Source organism: Pelmatolapia mariae, linkage group LG6, assembly GCF_036321145.2.
Source record: "Pelmatolapia mariae isolate MD_Pm_ZW linkage group LG6, Pm_UMD_F_2, whole genome shotgun sequence".
Classification (NCBI taxonomy): domain Eukaryota; kingdom Metazoa; phylum Chordata; class Actinopteri; order Cichliformes; family Cichlidae; genus Pelmatolapia; species Pelmatolapia mariae.
The window spans coordinates 26,577,047-26,599,650 of NC_086232.1; the positions used below are offsets into that span (position 1 = coordinate 26,577,047).

At 40.0% G+C, this 22,604-nt stretch overlaps 3 protein-coding genes across 4 annotated transcripts; 1 reads left to right on the forward strand and 2 right to left on the reverse strand.

Annotated features, from left to right (window-relative positions):
• The first annotated feature begins 2,084 nt into the window (after window positions 1-2,084).
• Window positions 2,085-7,633, forward strand: emp1 (epithelial membrane protein 1). 2 transcript variants are annotated; one of them, XM_063476423.1, is made up of 5 exons: window positions 2,085-2,150; window positions 2,965-3,055; window positions 3,173-3,272; window positions 3,512-3,652; window positions 6,156-7,633. In XM_063476423.1, exons 2-5 carry the CDS (start codon window positions 2,981-2,983, stop codon window positions 6,314-6,316), a joined length of 477 nt encoding a protein of 158 aa, XP_063332493.1. In that variant the 5' UTR covers window positions 2,085-2,150; window positions 2,965-2,980; the 3' UTR covers window positions 6,317-7,633. The 2 variants fall into 2 exon arrangements, with proteins under 2 accessions (XP_063332493.1, XP_063332492.1); XM_063476422.1 differs by having other exon boundaries at window positions 2,092-2,212.
• On the reverse strand, window positions 6,638-15,976 carry f8a (coagulation factor VIII associated). The gene is made up of 12 exons (XM_063476421.1): window positions 15,878-15,976; window positions 15,477-15,523; window positions 15,263-15,335; window positions 12,700-12,859; window positions 12,449-12,517; window positions 12,211-12,331; window positions 11,992-12,084; window positions 11,656-11,720; window positions 10,025-10,106; window positions 9,875-9,921; window positions 8,206-8,261; window positions 6,638-8,096 (listed from the first exon to the last, which is right to left on the reverse strand). Exons 1-12 carry the CDS (start codon window positions 15,934-15,936, stop codon window positions 8,015-8,017), a joined length of 954 nt encoding a protein of 317 aa, XP_063332491.1. The 5' UTR covers window positions 15,937-15,976; the 3' UTR covers window positions 6,638-8,014.
• A 735-nt stretch (window positions 15,977-16,711) lies between these two features.
• On the reverse strand, window positions 16,712-20,690 carry LOC134628605 (uncharacterized). Its single transcript, XM_063475322.1, has 6 exons — window positions 20,530-20,690; window positions 20,066-20,338; window positions 18,633-18,745; window positions 17,658-17,777; window positions 17,444-17,554; window positions 16,712-17,354 (listed from the first exon to the last, which is right to left on the reverse strand). The coding sequence occupies exons 1-6, from the start codon at window positions 20,621-20,623 to the stop codon at window positions 17,292-17,294; spliced, it is 774 nt and encodes a 257-aa protein (XP_063331392.1). The 5' UTR covers window positions 20,624-20,690; the 3' UTR covers window positions 16,712-17,291.
• Between the last annotated feature and the right edge of the window lie 1,914 nt (window positions 20,691-22,604).

Below are 22,604 nucleotides of genomic sequence, written 5' to 3' on the forward strand. Positions count from 1 at the left end.
CTGTGTTGATTTGAGGTGGAATGACCCAAGAACTACACCTCAGACTCTACAGGCCTCAGTTAGCATATAATGACAGTTAATCAGAAAAAGACTCAGACAGTATGGATTTATTTGAGAGGGCTGCAACACGTCTTCTGTCTTAAAAGAACAAGTTTGCAAAAACTTCTGGAACAAAGTCCTTCGGACTGATGAGGCCAAAGTGGACGTGTTTGGCCATAGTGCACATGTCACTGTGCACTATGGCCAAATCAGCACAAACTCTTCATACCATCTGTCAAGCACGGTGGTGGAGGGCTGAGGATTTGGGTTTATTTTGCAGCCACCGGACCTGGGTAACCTTACAGTCTCTGACTCAACCATGCGCTCCTCTGTAAAGCAAAGGATTTTAAAGACAAGCATAGCTTGTGGGACATGCAAGAGGACAAATGATCTCAAGCACAGCAGCAAAACTACAGCAGGTTGGAAAGATCAAGGTGTTGCAATGGTTTAAAGTCCAGACCACAACCTGACTGAACAGTTGTGATGGGACCTTAAGAGAGCTGCACATAAACAAATGTTAGCAAACCTCAGTAAGCTGAAGCAAAGCTGTAAAAAACGCTGGGATAAAATTCCTCCACAATGATGTAAGAGACTGAGAAACTGCGTGTGAGGGGCCTGATAGTGCCCTAAAGGTGACTTTACAAGAGACGTGGTGTAATATTTCATATGTTCATCTGAGGTTGTATTTACCTAATTTTAAGACTTAGGGAAGATAATATTTTTCCAATTGTGTCCTGATATGTAGAGCTAACAGGGAGAGTACTTTCTTTTATGATGACTGAAACAATAAAGAATGAAAACAAAAGTTTAAAGATTCACTGGCACAGCAGCAACTATTTCACTGTGAACACACGTCACATGACTTGCAATTACTGACTTTTATATAAATATCTTATGCTACAGATGAGTGGAGTACTAACTTCTCTTAAAATGTGGCCTCGAAACACAATGAAGTGAGCTGGGTGCTGATTATTTTTCAGCCATCTCTTATTTCGACTGGAGTTTGTCTACATTTGAACATCCATCTTTTCTTCTTTGTTTCTGACGAACATTTGAGGAAAATCTTTTTTTCTTTTTTTTCTTCCAAAACACAGTGTGAAGTGTGCAAATCCTTGTACCGGCTGGTTGCTTATGGGGTAAACAGAGTTTTTCCAAAGCCGTGACACAGCCCGGCCCACTGAGATCTGCAGTCTGTGTGACATCAAGTAACATGACCTTTTTCTTACTTTTCTTCACTGAGAGGTAAAAATTACATCTCTCAGTGAAGAAACTATCCATGTATTGTTTCGGACAGTGAGAATATGTTAAGACCCTCTGATGTTTCAGCAGTTTTTTTCTGCTTTCTGGCAGTGGCGCACGAAACATAAAAGTGCATAGCGTGTGCAGTCCGACTGAGGCGTAGCTAAGAATCTATTTATATCGTTTTATCAATGGAACGATCTTACTTTCATTTGTTTGTAACAGTCAAAAATGCATCTGCATGAACTAACGCTTTATTCTGTTTTTCACTTGCTTGAACGTAAGTCTCAACCATCAGAGTGACACTGCTGCTGAACTGAAGATGAGCTCCCTGGGGCTCACAATGCACTGCGATATTCCATGCACGGCTTCTTAATGTCCCATCTTTGGAGAAGTCATTTTAGGTACACAATGAAGCGGCAACTGCGCGTGAGTGGCCTGAAAACAAGTCCAGGATATACTATAACTGCTCTGCAAGCGTGTCCAAAATGGCATTTTGTATTCATGTGCGATAAAAAAAAAAAAAAAAAAGTGAAGCTACAGCTCACACAGGTGAGCCGCTCAGTGAGAATGAAGATATTTCTATATTAAAAACATCTTCCAGATAAAACACTAAAGAAGCAAATTAAATAGTGCGTGTGAAGCTGTCGCGTGTTTGTTTGTTTGTTTTGTTTTTAAATGAATCTGACGATAAGCGATTCTCGAAGATCTTACTCGCCTTTACGCACAGACTGGAGTTGCAGGAAGAGGCGACCTGACACCGTTTATTTCATTGGGACTTTTCACTCGAGAAACTTTATGGGTGGGGCTTGGTGAGGGGAAAGAAGAAGAGGGAAAACACGGTGATGTGTGTGCTGTGAATTCAAAGCTGGGTGGGTCCACAGAGTTTCACATTCCCAAATAACTCCCGCGCGGTGCGTTAAAGAGCGTTCAGGTAACGTTTCTGCTCTTTGCTTACTTGTAGAAAGGCGAAGGTTTACGGAGCACACTCTGTGAAACCCTCTTACGGATGGCTGAAGTGGGTTTTTTTTTAAGCCTGTAGGAAAAACTTCAGTTACTTTAAGCGCAAGAAATATGACTGACCGTAAGCGCAAAAAAAGTCCTAAAAAGACGCGCAACTGGAAATTTGGCGCACTAACATAGCGTTGAATAGTCCGTGAGTTTATGTTTTGCTTATTATTGTTTTCTGTTGTCGTACTATCGCGCTCTTTTTAAAGTTATCGACTACAGTGCGGGCCCTGTGTGTGTCACCCGTTTGGGAATGCCGTCTTAACAAATGCGCCTTTATTGTCGACGGAAACGCTCGAAAGACGTGAAAAAAGAGGCTCAAAGCAAACTGCGGCCGTTTCAGGGGCAGTGATTGGTGCTAATGAATCTGAGCTGATTAATTATAATAAATAATAAATAAACGTAATGACAAAGACTGAAAGCACTGATGTGTTTGACACCAGATGTGTTTTATTCAAAAATGTTTATGCCTGCATGATTTCTGCGGCAAGTCTGGGCTTGTATAAAACGGCTCTCTTCTCTGTTACTGTTATTTCTTTATTTCTTTGTTTCACACAGTTTCTCTCTCTTTCTCTGTGTAATTAATACTCCCTCATGTACGAGTCCGTGTTACATACGTCTGTGCTTGCAAAATAAATAACGGTGTGCCTCCTTCCACCTCCCCCACCCCATTATCAGTTTTCAGAAGGCCATAATGTTGATGCTGGCAGCAATCGTTGTTCTGCACATAACCACCATCATCCTGCTCCTGGTGGCCGCCATTGACAATGTAAGATGATGTTATTTTCTCTTATTATCTGTATTAACTGGAGGAGATCTGACAACGGTTTCTAGAAAATGTGTAACATATCTGCATGAACTTTAAATCTTTCCTTTGTGTCGTCAGGCCTGGTGGGTCAACGATTCATTGTCAGCTGACCTGTGGGGCAAGTGGGAGTTCACAAACAATGTGTGGCATTACACAAATCTGAAAGGCTACCCAGAAGGTAAACTCCACAGATTTTTTTCCCCCCTGTCAAAGTTAGTGATCTTTCATTATTAATATAATGAAGGGCAAAGATGATGACTGAATAAATCATGTATTACACTGTTTACAGTAAATATTGTCAGTCTGAAATGAGTAGATCTGTAGGTAGTGGTGTTAATACAAACATAAAACTGAAAAGGCCGAATATTTCCTCACGCCTGTGTTATTGTTGAAATTTTTATTATCTTGTTGCTGCAGATTATCTCCAGGCGGTGCAGGCCACTTCAGTGCTGGCCTGCGTTTTCACCATCCTTGCCTTGTTTGTGTTTGTGGCCCAGCTGTTCACCCTGCCCAAAGGAATGAGGTTCACCTTCACTGGCATTTTACAGATAATCGCCTGTAAGTTACCTGCAGTCTTGTTTCTTTTGGCTGACTTTATTATTTTCTCTGGAGGATGTGCGACTGACAGACCCGACATATGTGATTTTTGTCTAACTAAATAAGTTAGCACAACTCCCGAACTTAAATCTTTTTAGCTTCATAAAGGATGTTGGCAAATAATGAAACTAATTTTTAGCCTCATCCGTCCAACACACCAATGAGCTCATTGCATGGCGAGGCATCTATCTGTGTCAGTTCACAACAATCACCACTCGTCTTTCAGTACTGTGCAGAGTTTAATCGACTTACACACAAAGGTCATAGAATGGCTTCTCACTACATGGATGAAGTGGTCTGACTGGTTGACACCCAAATTAGGAAGGTGTGGTCAGGGCTTTCCTGTTACCAGTGTTGATAACATGAGTAATACTGTCAGAGCAGTGACATCCTGATGCGTGCACATCATTTAATTTCAACACTATTATGCAGATTTAGATCAATGTAATCTGCAAAAAATAAGATTGATCTCATAATATAAAATATAAATAAGTCAATTAAATTATATCAATTTTTTCCAGTGGGCCAGTCAGATTCCGAGACACGGACCTGAGGCTGTTAGGTTGGATACTAAATTGTTATTATTAACATTAACTATTAATATCCACACCATTGTAACGTTTGTCTTCTGCAGCACGAAACGTTGCATCGAAGCGCAGGGCAAAGCTTCAGTTCTGAGAATGCTGATTAGCCTGCTTTTCCTCATTGCAGCCGCCACATACTTGCGTAAATACTTAAAGGCATATTTGCGCATTCACTACCACATCTAAGCATGCAGACACCCACACACACACCAAATCTACCTCATCCAGGAGATATTAATACCACCAGAACTCTTTTGGCCTGCTCTTAATGTAAGAAAGACTTCTGAGAAGAGAGAGTAAAAGCTGTTTCATTTTCATGCGCTAGTTTAGCTTGTATGTATTTGAGATTACTGTACTTGTTATTATTTGTTTTTGCAATTAAGAAAATGTTGTCTTTTAAAAATGTCATTTTAATATGGCGAGTAAAAACAAGGAAAGGGTCTATTTTTGTTTGTTTTTATTAAGAGATGTTTGCAGGTAAACTTGAATGAAATGAAAATCAATGAACAGTTCATTTTTCTCTTTTGAATATTTGCTATTTCTCATTAATAATAATAGACAGTTAGATGGTGGATTACTAAAATAATGGGTAGCTGCAGCCCTGTCATGTAATCATCAGTAGTCCTGAGTTCAAACACTTTCATTTGGTGCTGAACAAGATGAATCTACCCTCGGTATGACTGTTTGAGAGACCCTTGACTACTCAGTGGATTTGAATTTTCATTAGTTTGTACAAAACAGCCAACCAGTGATTAGAAGTTCTTCACTTTCTGTGTGTACCTCACACATTGCAATAACCAGTGAACTTTGATGGATCAGCAAGGTGAGCATGTTTGCATCTCGGACAAATGAAATCTGTAGAAAATCAGTAGAAGCTGATCTCAGCCACAGCACATATAGTGTGTCTGCATCTCAGTGTGAAAGTAAACACAGAACAAAGGGCATCAGCTGGTCTAATCTACTGCTCTGTTTACTGCTCTGTTTACAGCTATAGGCTGTGAATAAAAAACACTTTCAGACATTTTTCGCAATATTTGAGGAATAGTTTATAATTTCCAAAAAATAATGTATTCAACGCTGTTGAGCTTGCTGCATGCTGAGGTTTGGGGAATAGAAACCGCATCGATCCGCCCACCTCGAGTAACAAGTACTGTTAGTTTTTTAGGTGACTTGAACGCTAGCGTCACAAATGAATGATTTTGACACTTCAAATAGTTAACAGTATCACATTTAAGAGTGTGCTGCTTCTGTTAATGTCATGAGGTTGTCCAGCACACCTGCTCCAGCATTCTCAGGTGTGCTGATTTCTCAACAACACCCCCAAACATTTTTGTTCGCCGTCAATGTGCAACAAAGCATCAAGTTTTCACATTTGAGAAGCAGAATCTAGAAAATGTATTCACTCACAAAAGCCCGAGCCACCCGGCTTCCAAGGAGCCAGGCTTTTTTAAAGTACGCGATAGTTCTCCAGGCTTCCTGAAGGTTTTTTAAAGTTTCATTGGACATTGGCTGCTTTTTATTTTAGTCAAGAAACAACATTTTCATGCAAATCCTCCTAACAAAAAGACCACAAACCGAGTCAGTTTTTTGCCACCATGTCAGATGTAAAAGAAAAAAAAAGGTCCTGAGTGATTAAAATTTCATGCTTTAAGTTAATTACGCATTATCAGTGAGAGTACTACTAGCACATGAGAAACTCACACGAAGTGCGAATGTCATGAGTTCATAACACTGGAAAATTAACAAGGTGAAAGTGTCATGTCTCTCATTTCCTTGTGATTGCACTGGTCACATCATGAGCTTTATCTTATAATAGAAAAATAATTACTTCTTGATTGCCTTGTCTTGGTTGCATGTAATAATAATTTTCCCACTTGCAGGTCTTTGCATAATGACAGGAGCCTCAATCTACACAGCCAAGCTCCACGTCAATGACTCATCTGGAGGTTACGGACACTGCTACATCCTGGCGTGGATCTCGTTTGTCCTCACCTTCATCTTAGCGCTCACCTATTTCATCCTGCGTAAGAAGAAAGAGTGAGAGGAAAAACAGAGGGCAGGGCTCGTGTTCCTCTTTTAGAATTGATGAACACCATCTGAAGCTACGACTGTAGCAAAATGTCCAAATGCTAATGAGAGCCATTTGTTTATACAGCTTTTTAAAATATATATATATAAAATGATATGGAGCAAATGCTAACATTACAAGTGTGAAACACATTTTTTCAGTAAAACTGACAAACAAAATAATGTTTTTTCTTTTGAATAATGTGACTAAAACGCCTCATAGAGCTGAATTATTGGGAATATTACCAGAACATAGCAAATAAATCAGTTATTTAGTCTTAAATAGTAGTAGTAGTTCAGACATAAGTACTTTAAAGGAATAGTGTGACATTTTGAGAAATGCTTATAATTGCTTTGGGTTGGTTTGTTTGTTTGTTGTTGGTTTTTTTTGCTAAAAAATGGCAAGATTGATTTAAGTGAACTTTTGGTCAGCTTAGCTTTAGTGAAACAGTCACTGAGCTGTACATGAGCATTTTTGCCTGGGTGCGAACAAAAAGGGGAGACTCTAACTTCAGAGGTGACAGCGGTTTGAAGCCAGTGTTTTCACATTTTCAGTTCTTATGCTAAGACTGTGCATAAAAGATGGTCACAACTTCTGAGCTGCATTCTTTCTAACGACCAGCAGGGGGTGAATCTGTGCAGCGTGGTTGCGTAGAAGACGATGGGACGAGAAAACTGCTCAGGAAACTCTCTTTACATGGTCATGGTCTTTTTTTTCCCTTTTTTTTTTAAACCTTGGTCCTCTTTAGTGTAGAAAGTCAAAAAATTAGTATTAATCTTTTCATCTCCTACTCAGCAAGATAGTAAATAATTTATTCCCAAAATGTTTACCAGTTCCTTTAAGGTTCAGAAAGGTTGATGGAGACTAAATCTTATCATTTAATATGTTAAAATTCTGACTGAGTTAAAACCGACAAATAACATTCCTGTTGTAGTACTTGAGCAATCAGGAAATAACAATCCTTCATTTACAACTAGCTTTAATCATGTTAATCATTATTTTACAGCTAGAAAAAAAACAAATACATTATACATCAGTCTATGTACATTGTAACCATCATATATTTTTAAGCTGCATTTTGTTTTTTTATTATTGTGTTTACTTATGTGTCTGTAGGGGGCTGCTATCATAAGAAAAGTACATGCATTTGTACAAGTGAAAATTAAGTGACCCAGGGATGGAGGACAGAGGTGTCATTGCACCATATTACAGAACTATGCAGTAGAAGATTTTGTTATATTGGAATTTAAGCCATGTAATGTCATTTATTAATAAAAATGATAACACAAAGTATTCGTGTTTAATCTACTAACCAGCTGTAAACACAATAAGTTCTTCTACATTTGAAACAGTCACTTTTACATAATACATATGTGGTAGTCCAGTTTTATAGTCTCCACTCAGATACACACACAACATTTATTCTTAGCTAAGCATTCCTAGCAACAGCAATCTGCACATCTGAGGACAACATAAAGATAGTTCAGTTTGATTTCCAAACCTACGTGACTGAATAAGCACAAAGTTTAACATTTCTCTGAGTCCAAGTTACAACACTGGAGTTTTGAAAACAACCCTTCTCCGGGCCTTACAACAGACCCATTCAGAAACAGGAATGTTCCATTATATAAAGTATCGTTCCCAGAGGAAGCGAATAAAAACTGGACTGTATTAAATGCCTTGACCAGACGGCGTGATGCGCTCCTGAACCACCAGGTGGAGAAGATGGTTCTGCTCAGCTGTCAGAAACGGCCTGCAAGGGGAAAACCGCATAAAGCATGTGATCAATATGGAAAATTAAGAATGAGAAGCAGTAAAACATTTTTCTCACATGATGGAAATTAACATTTGTAAATGCTTACCATAACTCAGTCTGAAGAGACTTTAGAGACTCTGTGTCTTTCTCCTGACACGCCATCTGCAAAACAGATCTGCTGTTATTCACTGCACTAATAAAAACATAACTGCAGATTCAGAGGACCCTGACGAGGCCTCTGACTTGTTAATATTTATTCTCTGTTACCGGCCATTCATTCCCAAAGACAGAGCGTGCTCCTTCGAGAAGAATCTTTCTCTACATTACACATGATTATTTTTTATTAACTTTTTTTATTTATACAGTTATTTAAAAAAAAAAAAAAAAGAAAAGAAAAGAAAAAAGGATGGCCTCTGTCAATTCTTATGTGTCACACATCAGGACACAATAAACAAAAATATCTGGTCCATAGTAGGTTTTAAAATTAGGTAAAGACATCCTGAGACATTGCATCATTATTTAACAAAACAGAGCTTTAAAAAAAAAAAAAAAAAAAAGAAGCAGTGTGTGAAAAACATCAACTCAAGATTCAGTAACTTGTAGAACAACCTTAGTGGTGAGGTATGTGTCCTTTGTTTATGCACAGCTCTCTTAAGTTTGCAGTCTAAACTTTGGGCCTTGTTTCTTTTCTTTTTCAGCCATTCTCCGTTTGAGATTTGCTGCTGTGCTTGGGGTTTTTGTTACCCTGCTGCATGACCCAATTTTGGCCAAGTTTTGACTGTCGGCCTCACATCTGACTCCAGTATACTTTGGTATACAGAGCAGTTCATGGTTGACTCTGTGACTGCAAGTTGGCGCGATCCTACCACTGCCAAATAATCCCAAATAATCACCCCTCCATTTTGATTTTCTCCAAAGTGGCTTCCTCTGTCCAAAGGACACTGGTCCAGAAGTATTGTAGTTTGTTCAGATGCAACTTTGCAAACCCAAGTCATGCTTCCATGTTCTGAAAGCAGAGGCTTTATCGTATGCTTTAACTGTATGCTCATACACTTTAACATTTAACCTGCTAACTGAGCCTATGAGATGCAGCTCTTGGGTTCTTTGCAGTTTCTCTGACCACTGGATGATCTAATCTTGGGATTAATTTGCTGGGACGTCCACTCCTGGGAAGAATGACAGCTATCTTGAATGTTTTCCACGTGTGACTGTCTCACTGCAGAATGATGGACCTCAAATTTGGAATCAGCTTTATAACCCTGCCTAGATTGAAGGGCAGCGACAGCTGCTTCTCCCACATCATTGCTGAGGTCTTCCACATTGGCACTGTGATTATGAATGCTGCAGGCCAACAAACTGCCAAAACGTCTGTGCATTTGATTAGCAGCACCTGGTTGCTTCTTACTCTCTTAATACCTACACAAGAACTAAAGGTGTTTTTCACACAGTGCTTCTATATTTTGGCTTCTCTGTAAAAATACCCACATGATGTAATGCGTCATGTGTTGCTTTTTTCTTTTACTGTGACTGAAAAAAATGAATATTTTTAGTGTAAGAGGGAAAAATTCTGAGGCAGAAAACCTACACAAAGCTGGCAAACTGCAAATGCTGAAGCAAAAACAAACAAACAAACAAAAAGAATCACTTCACTGCCAAAGGAAAAAAACAAAACAAACTTCAACACACACAATACATCACTGTCATATGAAGGGCGTGAAGACCATTATTTTTCCTGTACGAGACAGGAAGACTCAGACTGTTATCATGAAACTCACCACTACGGACTGCAGGAGCAGGAAAACATTCTCAGGCAGGAAGGTCACTGAGACAGAAGACAAAAAACAACATTTACACAACTTCAATAAGTGCGCAGGATTAATGACACATTATTATGCTCAAATAGTCGAGTGCTGAGGTGAATTTACATTGGCTGTGAGGATCAAAGGATTCCCACGCGTATCTCTCCAGGGTCTGGGCGTGTTCTGGTAACAACTTCTGAGGTGGAGGCTGCACCAAAAAAAACAAAACAAAACCACAACAACGTGGGACCATTTAAGTTCTGCTGCACCAACAATCCTGAATTTTTCAAGATGCACAGTAATTACTGTAAGATGCTGGATAAATAATTAACATTGTCATTAAGTGTAATTGCATTGTTACTGTCGTGGTTTAAAACAGCTTTAAAAAACTATTCTGCTTTCTAACAGTTCACTGTTTGGCCAGCGGAGGGCTGTTTGACACTCAAGTACAGGTGAGTGTTTAAGCTGCTGAATGTATGTGGTTAAAATAAAGAAATAAAACTCGATGCAATGCACACAACAGGTGCTTTCATTATGCTAATGTGTCTCCTCAGCTCTCTCACTCGAGTCTCAGCTCCTCGCTGCGAGAATTAAGTGTGAGAGGCAGTGAAGGGACGTGAAACCAGAGGGTCCGAAGCTGCCAAATGAGAAATCCTTGCATTAATAGCTCGAGTCTCACGTCACGTCAAACTGTGTGTCGCATGTGGAGATGCAGTACTTGTGTCAGGATACATTAGGACCAGCTTTTTCTCACTCTGTGCCTCCTCTCTCCTTGCAGTGCATTTAAAGTACACTATATTTCCAACTGTGTACTGTGATAGGATGCCACCTGTGCAACAAGTCCAGTTGTGAAATTTCCTCACTACTAAATATTCCACGGTCAGCCGTTAGTGGTGTTATAATGACGTGGAAGTGATTGGGAATGACAGCAACTCAGTCATGAAGTGGCAGAGCACGTAAAATCACAGAGTGGGGTCAGTGGATGTTGAGACACACAGTGCAAAGAGTTCTCCAACTTTCTGCAGAGTCAACTGCTACAGACCTTCGAACCTCATGTTGCCCCTCGGACACAGCCCCTCAGTTCCAGTAAAAGAAACTTAATGCTTCAGCATAACAAGATATTTCGGACAATTTCATATTCCCAACTTTGTAGAAATAGTCTGTCAATGGTACCTTCCTGTTTCAAAAAGACTGCACACGAGTGCAGAAAGCAAGGTCCATAAAGACAAGGATGAGCGAGTTTGGTGTGGAAGAATTTAACTGGCCTGCACAGAGTCCTGACCTCAACCTGACAGAAAACCTTTTGGATGAATTAGAGTGGAGACCGCGAGCCTTTTCACCCAACATCCGTGACTGACCTCACAAATGTGCTTCTGGAAGACTGGTCAAAAATTCCCATAAACAAACTCCTAAACCTTGTGGAATGAATTCCCAGAAAGGTTGAAGCTGTTATAGCTACAAAGGGTGGGTCGACATTATATTAAACACTATGGATTAAGAATAAGACATCACTCAAGTTCATATGAGTGAGAAGGTAGCTGCATGAATACGTTTGGCAATATAGTATATTTGAAGAGTGAATTTAAAGGTATTTATTGCAACTACCTATAAATAAAAAACTTGTTAAAGTGCATATTTACATAAATTTAAACAAATGGCCTGAATCATACCTTCAAAAACAACACTGAACATGACTTTACACTCAAGTCTGCAGTGAGAGAGGTTGTTTTAATTATCAGCAAAACCGATGAGCTTACCTCAAGCAACATGAGCAGAAGCACCCTGGATATCTCACATTTTGCCACTATGTCCAAAAAGGCACCTTTGTTGCCAAGAAAGTCAAATTAAAGATGAGAAATTAAGACATTTTTCCTCTTAGTGCAAATAACATGAAAAATCTGCACACTAGCGAAAAAAAGACAATCATCAGGGAATGCTGCTCTTAATTATCCCAGTTTTCAAGTTGAGTCGTGTTAATCAATTTAAGATACTGGATACAGCTTTAGTTAAGAAAACACAAACTGCTAAGGCTGTAATAACACCCCATCTTTACAAAACTCTGCTAATATCATTTTTTTTTATCAGATGCTCACCAACAGGGGTGATGGAGCCTGGTAGCTGCAGTCCTTTCTCCTGACAGATCAGCTGCATCTCTGTGAACACTGACAAAGCACCGTCATAATCACCTGGAAAAGAAAAAAGAAAATCATAAAGACACGAGTAATACAAACTCACAAACACAAAAGTCACGTCAGATCCTGTTTGCACAGCAAACAAACTGCAGCTACTCAATCAGAACCGACAGAACTCACGGGTGAGGATTTTACACGTGGCCATTTCTCCCATCGACAGCAAAGCTTCGATGGGTGTTTGTGTCTGTAACTCTGCAGCCCTCTGATAATGAACAATAGCCTCTCCTGGTCTGTTCATCTCCTATTGAGGAAGACAGGAGAGTAACGATGAATCATTTTTTCCATCATTTGCTTAAAAAAAAAAAAAACACCCCCCTAACAATTCTGGGTCATTTATCCTGAGAGACAGCAGCTTTACCTTGAGCGCGTTGCCAAGTTCCAAACACAGGCTGGCTGCCATCACAGGCTGGTTCATCTCAATATACACCTGCAATTCATTTGTACATCAGAATTCAGTCACTATACAAGAATGTACTCCACAATCTTTTCTCCAGACCCCGATCTAATGAAATATTCCATGGTGAATCTGCTTTATTTGCTGATTTCTTCTGGAGTGCATTTACTGCATCAAGCACTAAAAATCTATTTGAAAACTAGAGCTGATCATACCTTAGTGGCGAAGCTGTAGCAGTTGAGTGCAGCCTGGAGGTGTTCATCAAAGCCTGGAGCCTGCAGTGCCCTGTTCTCCTTCTCAGATGAGAGGAAGAGGCGAGCAGCATCAGTTAATGCCAGTGCCTCTCCAGGAGCATTAAAGAGAGTCTGCTCACACCTGCAGTCAAGACATCGAGGATATATAACAACAGCCGATAGGTCACTGTCATGACTATGAACGTTACGCTCTCCCTGTGGGCCAATTAAGACTACTGCTGACCACTGATGACTCATCACTCCGCTGACTTTACCTTTATGTAACAACCTCACATGCTGTTTCTTTGTTTTTATTAAACAAGAAAAGGTAGTGATCTGCTCTAAATATTTTAAGCTAAAAATATAATATTAGATTTATAGAACTTAAAAAACTGATAACAAACATGCGTGCCATTTGAAAGCTAAATAAGCTAATTATGACATAAATACAATAATAAAAGTATGAATTTCTTTTATCTAATTGTCGTCATGAGGACATGCTACTTATACTTTTGTCAAAAATTTCATCATTTGTGTCTGAAAAAAATGATAGCGGATGTAGGAAAAATAACTAAAATTTACTTAGTACACGGCAGCGTTATGTGGTGAAACTACAATGAGTAACACCATTATTTTCAAGCTTCAAGTCAGCCCCCTCTTAAAGTCTTTTATGCTTGGTTCTACACTTGAATCTTTTATGACCTGAATGTAGGACAAGCGTGTGAATATTTGATCAATAAACCTGCGTGTGATCCTTGAGCATTTCACCCCAAAATAATGATGATGATGAGCAAGTTTCTGCAGTTTCCTGGCAGAGATCCCAGAAATTTTGGAAACAAGCATGAAGGATTTACTCCCAGTCTTCTACAAGAACATCAGTGAAACCAAGCGCCTCATTACTGAGTGGAGTGGCTCAGCTCACGAGGCAGAGCAGGTCATCTGCTAATCAGAAGAGGTGGTGGTTCGATCCCTGGCTGCTCCAATCTGCATGCCAAATATCCTTGTGCAAGATACCAACCCAAGAGAGTCTCACCCATCAGAATATGAATGTGTGTAAATGTTAGGCAGAAAGCACTTAAAGAAAGAGGATAGAATAAAAGTGCTTGTGTGGGTGAATGAGGAAGTTGTGTAAAGCACTTTGAGTGCTCAGCTAGAGTAGAAAAGCGCTATACAAGAACCAGTCCATTTACCGACCTCCATAGACAGAATCAAGCTATGAACAATATCACTTTGCTATATACAGTCTCTCTCTCTCTCTCTCTCTCTCTCTCTCTCTCACACACACACACACAGACACAAAAGTGTGTGTCTGTGTTAAGGCAATAAGTCTGTTACTGTATTTGAAATCTATGCATTTTTACCGGTTTGTGCATAGACTGCACAAGTGTCTGGATCTGTTATTGAGGAACTGCTCTCCATTTCTGGGTGAGTGCAGTCTGCAGCTGTGCAGTGCACACTGCTTGTTGACTCAGCATGTTCCAGGCATGTTAGATAGGAAACATATCAGGGTTAATGCTGGCCAAGGAAGTCTCAGGATACACCCCTGATCTAGAAAGCCCTGCACTACTCTGGCACTGGAGGAGCAGCATTAACTGAAACAACTGCTAGATGGCACAAGTACAGGCTAGAGGACCTCATCACAGTGCCTCTGTTTACTCAGATGCCAAAAGTCCAGATTTGGTGAGATGACCACCTGCTGGAGGTGCCATAGTGGTCAGGCACAATATGTGCCATGGAGTGGTTAAGGGTTGGTACTAGGGATGTTCCTGGCGACTAATAATTTCTTAGTCAACTAAGAAGATGTATAGTTAAACTTGGGAATTGTTTAATGTCAAAAATTCTCTAAACGAAGGAACAGCTTCAGCTGGTTCCTGTCGATGTAGAGGAGCAGCAGCTCTATCGGAATCCCTCCTGAATGGATGAACTCTTCACCCTATTGCTAAGGAAAAGCTCATCCTACTTTCAGAGCAAGCTTTTTTTTTTTTTCACCACTTGTATCTGCGAGCTCAGTTTTTGGCCTTAAAAAAAGACTAGCAATAATGGTGTTAACATAAAGATCAAGCTGAGATTTATAGCATTTCTCACCAATGACACACCATCTGGTGGCAGATAGCTGCACAGCATTAGGACGCAACAATTTACCAGAATTGGTTATCAATTAAAATGCAAAACAATTAGATTAAACGACTAGTACATCTTGTACAAACTAGAGACAACAAGCCAGCTAGTTACACAAATTCCCTAGTTGGGACTCTGGTTGTCCAGTCCTTAGCTGTTGAGGCTGGCTAGCTGCTATTCCTGTTGCTCTATGTATGCAGGACAAACGCTGCTGTTCTACATGGTTCTGCAAGAGCATTTTTTTTGTTAGAAGGGAGTTTTTCCTTCCCACCATTGCAAAGTGCTTGCTCATGGTGGGTTGCTTAATTGTTGGGGTTTTCTCCAGATTATTGTGGGGTCTTTACTTGTGCGAGGTGCTTTTACACCGCAAGGTGCCTGTTGCTGTGCTTTGGCACAATTCAGTTGAATTGAATACGGATCCACTCACCGAGCCATGGCCAGGTTACAGAAGGCAGCATACTGAAGGCAGTCCTGCTGCTTCAGCTCCTTTGCCAGCTGACCTGAAAGCACAGATAAAGACAAGCCTGGTGACATTTATTCAGCCTCTATCATTTAACAGCACAGGAGAGGCGCTGACTCTTCTGTGCGGCAGTATAGGCTGGATCACAGCATTTACATGGATGGACTAATGTGGCACTCACCAAATTGCTCACTTGCCTCCGCCACATTGGGCTTCCGAAGAAAACGCCTACAAAAGAAAACAAAGCATTTACACATTTTAAAACATCTTAGATAGCCAACTGTGATACACGCCAGCTAGATAAACATAGAATATGAGTACTGTGGCAAACTACCGGCTAGTTATGGGTTAGCTGTCAAACAGCACCAACAACTCATCGCTTATTTTTCGATGAACCTGGGCTAAATATCTCAAAATGACCAAATATTTCACTACAAAACGAGCAAATGGCTAACAGTAACGCTAGCTTAGCCTATTAGCACTAGCTGAAAGCCGTTACCTCGCATTCAGTCTAAATAACATTTAGCTATTCCTGATATTCGTCCGTCTTTCTTCTTAAACAAAGCCATTTCAAAGTCTTACTTTTTCAGTTTATTTGACACAGCTCGGTATCTCGCCAGAAAATCGCCCTCCGCAGCCATGATCAATGCAGGCAAACAAACCACACCAGGAAGTCCAAGTGACAGCAGCCTCAACTCACGATTTCATTGGTCGGCGTCGGCAATGGCGTAGCGCATGACGTAAAGGACATGCCCAAATGAGTAGAAAGGCTACAGCACCGGACAGAAGCAGGTGACAAGAGACACATTTATTGAAAATCAGCTACCTGTTACCTACAGTTTCTGAGGTGAGAAGAAGACATCAAACACTTGACTCCACTTGGAAAAAAAGTGGAGATACATCTGGCCCTTCAGTTGATCCATCTACTGTTCACTGAAGCCTCATCAGAAATGGTTTCAGTGGAAGGTGGCTGTTAAACAGCATTGTTAATGAAGGGAAAAGGGGAGAAAAGGCTATGGTGTGCAAAATTAAACAAGAACTGGACTGAAAATCAGTGGCCACAGGTCTTATGGAGTGATGAATCCAAATTGGAAATTTTTGGTTCAAATCATCATCAGTACGGAGGAGCTTAGGAGAGAGGTACAACAGAGAGTATGTGCAGCCATGTGTATAACACGGTGGAGGCTCTGTCATGGTTTGGGGCTGCCGTTCAACTGGGGGCGTTTGCTGCTTGTCAAAAATGAATGAAACTATAAACACAGGATTTTGATCTTTCACGCAAAACCATTTGGCATCTGTTTGTTTGCTACTCCATTTTTGAGCATGAATGTGATCCCAAACTAACTGAACTAAAGGAAAACCAGCAATAATAAAATTTAAAAAAAAACCACACACGCACACACACTGTCAGTTATGGAATTGATCTCCCCAGAGACCAGACTTTATTCCCACACCAACATTATTGAAGCGGTGTGGAATCATTTTAACAGAAAATGGAGCAAACCCAGTCAACATCCAAAGAAGAGCATTGAACATCCATCAAGATGCCTGGAGAACTATTCCTAAAGACTACATAAAGAAATGACAAGAAAGTTGTGCAAGAAATTTCAGGCTTTGGTGGAAAATAAAGGTGCTCATACTGAATACTGACTTTTAAGCTCATTAGAACTGTTCAAACTCTATTTTTGCCTTGGCTGTTTGAATAAATTGGTGCACAAAATCTAAAGAAATGAGGTGTAGCTAAAGACTTTTACATAGTACAGTCGTAGTATTTAGTGAAAAAACTTTTGATACACTGCTCATTCTGATGGGAATGCTTCTGTTCATTTACATTTTTTACACACTTTTAGAAATCTTTGTGTTGTACCAAACTACTTTTACTTTGCATTTGTGGTTTTTGTTGATTTTATTGAAAGATGATTCTCTCAGTGTCGCTGACACAGATGAGATTAAAGTAGAAAAGCGCTGGATTATGATCCCACAATCACGAGTTGATCTAAAAGTTCTCATAAACAGACTCAAAAACACCTTCATCCTTGTCTTTTGTCTTTTGCGCTGCCTGTGGAGGTAAAATGGAAGGCAGGTCAACATTTACACATTTTATTTTGACACCACGTTATTTTGAAAAGACACTCAAAGTTCGCTGACCTTTTGGGGGGGTTCCTTTTTCTTGGGTTTGTCTTTGGCTTGGTCATTCTCTCTGCTGGCAGGTGAGCTGTCCAGTACATCATAAATAGACCTGGGACGAGGCTCTAGACTCTGAAAGAGATCTTCATGTCAGTGTCCAAATAAATGTTGGAAATGACCACATGAATGTAAGGAAGTTCAGGTGAAAGACACTGATGAGGAGAGAGGTGCTCACGGCATAGTAAGACGTGGACTGAGCTGCTGTTGCATCCAAGCTATCGTCCTCCTTCTTTGTCACCTTCTTCTCTTCTTTGCTTTGCTTTTGTTTTTTCTCGCCAGCTCCATGTTTCTCAGTCTAAAGATGGAGTTGGATTCATAAAAAAAAAGAAAAAAAAAAAGAGTCACAGGTGTGCAACATACAAACGAGTAAAACACGAGGCTTTCCTCACAGCTGCTCCCTTTCTAGTTTTTTGTCTTGTGTTTGTATTCATTTATGGTGCTAACTTCATTTTCGCATTCAATGCGCTTGCTGTATAAGAGCTCATGTCCACTGGGACTACGAAAGAAGCACAGCCACTGATAGGATAAAGAAATTGAGCATGTTGCAAATCAGAGTATTAGATTTTCTTTGGCTCAAATCAGTGTGTAAATGATTATAATTCAGTAGTTCAGTAACAGCAGTCCCAGTGCAGTTTATGAGGCAATAAAGACATGACAAAACTGGTGCCATGTGACTATTTCCATTAGTCTGATTTGGGTTTTGTGGTTGAGACTCTGAGATGACACTGCCTGATGTTGGACAGCTGTTTGTTATTTGCAGTATAATTGTTCACACTTATTAAACTTAAGTATAATCAGGATTAAATCATATAATCAGTTTCAGATGAAAATTCCCACTGGGGCATTTTAAATTCCAACTTGTAACTTAATCTGGAGTGCATGCCTTGGGTGATTACTCATGCGATTAATAGTGGGTCAGTGACCCTCAGGACCACGTCCAAAGGGGACAACCATCCCACTAGGGGTTAAATACCTTTGTTTGTAGAACTGAGCAAGCCTCTTGGATCAAGTACTTGTCAGTCAATTCTTGAAAACTGGATACAGTTAAAACTTTGTCAAAATATCCCTCATTAAACTGTGACACAACTCTGGTGTGTTGTAACCTGCTGTTTCTTAACTATTGCCTGCTTATCAGCAGGATCAGTCTTACCCAATGTCCTCTGAAGACATACACTGAGCCGAGCACACTGAAGATCAACAGCACACCCGTGAAAACGGCCATGATGATGACCCCTGTGTTAACAGGTTCCTTGTAGCCTTCATCTGGAAAAACCACAAAGACAAAAAATAAATACATAAAAAAAAAATTATGTCACCCTGTGGTGGACTTCATCACAACTGGATAACATGCAGATCAAATGGCCTTTGGTGTCTGTTCTGGCTAATTTCTCAAGACGTACAGGGGTTTCCAAAATGAGATTCAGGACCCTTTAAAGGGTCGGAAGATAGATCTCAGGGATAGCAAAGCTACTGGAAGGATAAGAGAAAAAATGTTTTTTTATTACACAGAATGCTGTTTATTTATTCTTTTCTTTATGAACTAAGCAATACTTTTTCATCAGTACGCATGCCCTTTAAGAACCAGTGGAAAATAGCAAACTGTATATGATCCCCCTTTGTGGGACTGTAATGATTTGAAAGCCTATTCTTAATTAATTCACCTTAAAGCTGTGTTACAACTGCGACCACTGTGTACATTAGCGTTCCCCGGCCTTATGTTGCTTGTCTGTGTTTCATGGCGTATAGTGTGATGATATCTGTGCTCTTTATGTGCTATGGAGTTTTTTGTGCTTTCTCCTCATGATGACTCACTTGTTAGAGTCACCATGGGCAGAAACCTTTTTTTTCTCCTGACCTTGCCCCTATATGTTACATATTTCAATGTCTACCCCTTCCTTTTTTTGCTGCCTAGCCTGACCTGTCTCCCCAATGTAAGTTTGTATATTGTATGTATTGTCTGTATGGTCATCTAGGTCTCTCATCTCAGCTGCAGGCAACTGCAACTGACAAATAAAGCTTATCCTTATTTTGATTATTGCTTGTATTTGTAAAGGATGCAACTACAAAAACGTCTTATCTTTAGTGTTGTTCAGTAGCAGCAAGGTATCATCGTAGTTCAGTCACTGACCCCACCAACCTCCTCGACACTAATGATATGTATCAAAGCAGCCCTGACTGAAGCATCTTAATCTTATTTTCAAAACATGTTTTAACTGCCCTGCCACTGCAGTAGCTTTCTTTTGAATTTATCGTGTTCATCTGTGACAGGATCACAGATGGACGCTGCTTCATTTGAAGAAAGAGGAAGATTTAAAAAGAAGGAATAAGAAGGGAAAGTTGAGAAGTTGCACTCATTGTATGATTACAAACAGTTATCTTCATGTCCTGCATGTCTTTAACAGAGAGCCTTTTAAACACATTTACTCTTTAAAAAAAAAAAAATCTGAAAAAATGCAGTGAATCTGTTTCTTATATACCTCAAGGCAGCTCTTCCTTAGTTAGAATACTTTACTGCTGAGTAACTGTGATAAAGATGTCTTACAGTTGGAGCTTTCATCTTCATTTTCTTTCTTTTGGACTAACCTTTCACTCGAAGAAACCAATCCACCTTCACCGTTTGATACTGGCAGGAGTAAAGTCCTGAAAGCTTCAGGTTTTTCAGCTCCAGAAGCCAAGAAAATCTTTCCTGTTTGGTATCCATTATAGGGATGGTATTATTGTATATTGTTTGGTTTTTTGGATCAAAGCATGTCAAGCAGCCATCTTCCGTTTGGTTTACTGCTTTCGTCAAATTGCATGTAATGTTGAGATTTTCACCTCTAAAGGCCACAAAGACTTCGCGCTCCAGACTGATACCTATGAAAAGACATGTTAGAGGTTCACATTAGGGCTGAAATGACTCAGCGCTGGACACGAAATAAATCTGCTGCAGTTCATTTATTCTCCTCACTATTTCTAGACTACAGGGTTAGTCGCACACGTAAGCAACAGAAAACACTCATCCCAGTCAAATAAACATCAGTCACAACACAAATGTGGTGGCTCACTTGGTGAATCCATTGCTGAACACACAGTGAGAAGGAAAAATGCAGGTATCCATGTCAACTTGAAGAAAAGGGTCCAAAACGGTTGAGATTCCATGGTGGGATTGGGTAGTTTGATAAAGGTGTCTGTATTCTTTTTCGATGACAATGTTTTGTGACTCTACAGACTGTTGAAGTTCCTCTTTCTGCCAAAAAGCACTTCCCCAAAATGTTTGGTGGACACTGACGCACTCTAAAGGGAACAACCAAAAACAGCATTTTACATGTTAGTCTAGGACATGGCAGACAATATTAAAGTCTAAAAACACTAAAGGTTAAAGACTTTCCACAGACAACTCTAAAAGTTTTTGTTTTGTCCAAAGAAAGACTTCTTCTGGTTGCAGTTTGCTGTTACGTCAGCGTCTGGATGGGAAGCAAAGTGCAGTTTTGGCTTTCGTCCACAGTGAGACAGTGTTGGCGAAGTAACAGAGTGAGCCACGAGTGCACACCTCGTCATGTGGTTTTCAGACGACAGCAGGAAGAGAAGACTCGAGCAGGGAGCGGAAATAAGCGTGCGTGTGTGTGTGTGTGTGTGTGTGTGTGTGTGTGTGTCTGCGTGTGTGTGTGCATGGCTGGAATTTAGCTGAAGGTGACAAATTGCCTTTTGTTAATGTGAACCAGCTGTCGCGGGTTGTGTGACTTCTACACCGCAGTAACTCTCTGCTGATTCGCTCTCTCTGAAGCTGCCAGTGGAGATGTGCAGATGTTAAAGTGTGGCAGTTATTGTTATTTAACTCCATTTGTCTTTTTTTTCCTTCTCTCCGCCCGTCCACCTGACTTTTTCAGCGTTTCCTTTCTGGAGAGATTACCGTCCAACTCTGACCTCACCTCAGCCCACAGCATGAAAACAGACATAGAGAGGGGAATAACATCTGGATGCCAGTCACTGAGAAATAACTCATTCCATTTCATACCCATTATAATGTGCTTCTTATCTCTCCTCCTTCCTGGTGAGTGAAGTATACAGTAAAAACACAGATAGACTAGCGATCAGGTTTACAGGAGCACAGCACAAAAGGGCACTTAACCTAAGAGGTCCTTTTAAATCTGACATGCAAACAAGTGCCTCACTGGAATTTTGAACCAGTTGAACTGGAGTCACTGTATTGCCTTTTTAGCTTTAATCGGTGCACTGAGAAATGAGGTTATGTGCCTTTAATATACTGGATTGGAGTCCTAACATCCCATGAGATTAAAAGTTTCCAGTTCTGAAACACAGGTTTTAGTGAACTACTAGGCTTTGCTGAGGAACTTTACTTAGCTGGTGTTTCCCTTTTGACGTACATTAGCCTTCTGCTCTGTAATATTATTTAAGGAAGATGTTCAAGTTTTGATTTACTGCAACTACTACTGTATTTTGTAGAGGCCATTTAAATAAAGTGAACTTGATGTCATGTTCAAGAAACCAAGTTGAGATGATTTGCACTTTGTGAACTGGTGCATTATCCTACTGGAAGCAGGCATCAGAAGCTGGGTACACTGTGGTCATAAAGACATGGACATGATGAGCAACAAGACTCAGGTAAGGTAGCCACCACTCAGATAAATGTTCTTCATACCATGACAACACCACCCGTGTGAAATGTTTACACAGGGATCCATGCTTTCATGTTGTTTCCACCAAATTCTGCCCGAACTATCTGTTTGCTGCAGCAGAAATCAACATGGAGTTTCTGAAATATGAAATAAAGTTATTTAGTTCGCTTTTCTTCCCCATGCTCCCCATTCCCTAATGCTCAGTGTGAACTTCAGCAGGCTCTTCTGATCATGTCTAAAAACCTTAATGGGTGATTAAACAACAGTTATAAGTCCTTATTTACTTGTTAATGTTAAATTATTTGAATCTTTATCTCAAAGCTTTAAGGGAAAATTATTTATGAGCACAGTATTAGTAAATGTATTGGAGTATATTTTATGCTTATACTTTATGCTCGCTTTAAATGGATTTATCTATACTTAACGTTACATGTTACAGAACTTGAATACTTTCCTGCACTTAATCAGATTACATAGAGGAGGTCAAAATGACTTCAGTTTAA

Bases quoted from the DNA above. Each gene is read 5' to 3' on its own strand.
- f8a (XM_063476421.1), bottom strand. From the start codon at position 15,936: ATGGCTGCGGAGGGCGATTTTCTGGCGAGATACCGAGCTGTGTCAAAT. The intron at 12,860-15,262 runs GTGAGTGGATCC...TCTTGACTGCAG, and splicing joins TGTAACCTGGCCATGGCTCG to GTGTGAGCAGACTCTCTTTA. The intron at 12,518-12,699 runs GTATGATCAGCT...AATGAATTGCAG, and splicing joins GCTACAGCTTCGCCACTAAG to GTGTATATTGAGATGAACCA.
- emp1 (XM_063476423.1), top strand. From the start codon at position 2,981: ATGTTGATGCTGGCAGCAATCGTTGTTCTGCACATAACCACCATCATC. The intron at 3,056-3,172 runs GTAAGATGATGT...TTGTGTCGTCAG, and splicing joins TGGTGGCCGCCATTGACAAT to GCCTGGTGGGTCAACGATTC. The intron at 3,653-6,155 runs GTAAGTTACCTG...TCCCACTTGCAG, and splicing joins CATTTTACAGATAATCGCCT to GTCTTTGCATAATGACAGGA.
- LOC134628605 (XM_063475322.1), bottom strand. From the start codon at position 20,623: ATGGAATCTCAACCGTTTTGGACCCTTTTCTTCAAGTTGACATGGATA. The intron at 20,339-20,529 runs GTGAGCCACCAC...GTCTTTTCATAG, and splicing joins TTCAGCAATGGATTCACCAA to GTATCAGTCTGGAGCGCGAA. The intron at 17,778-18,632 runs GTAAGACTGATC...CTCCATCTTTAG, and splicing joins ATGTCTTCAGAGGACATTGG to ACTGAGAAACATGGAGCTGG.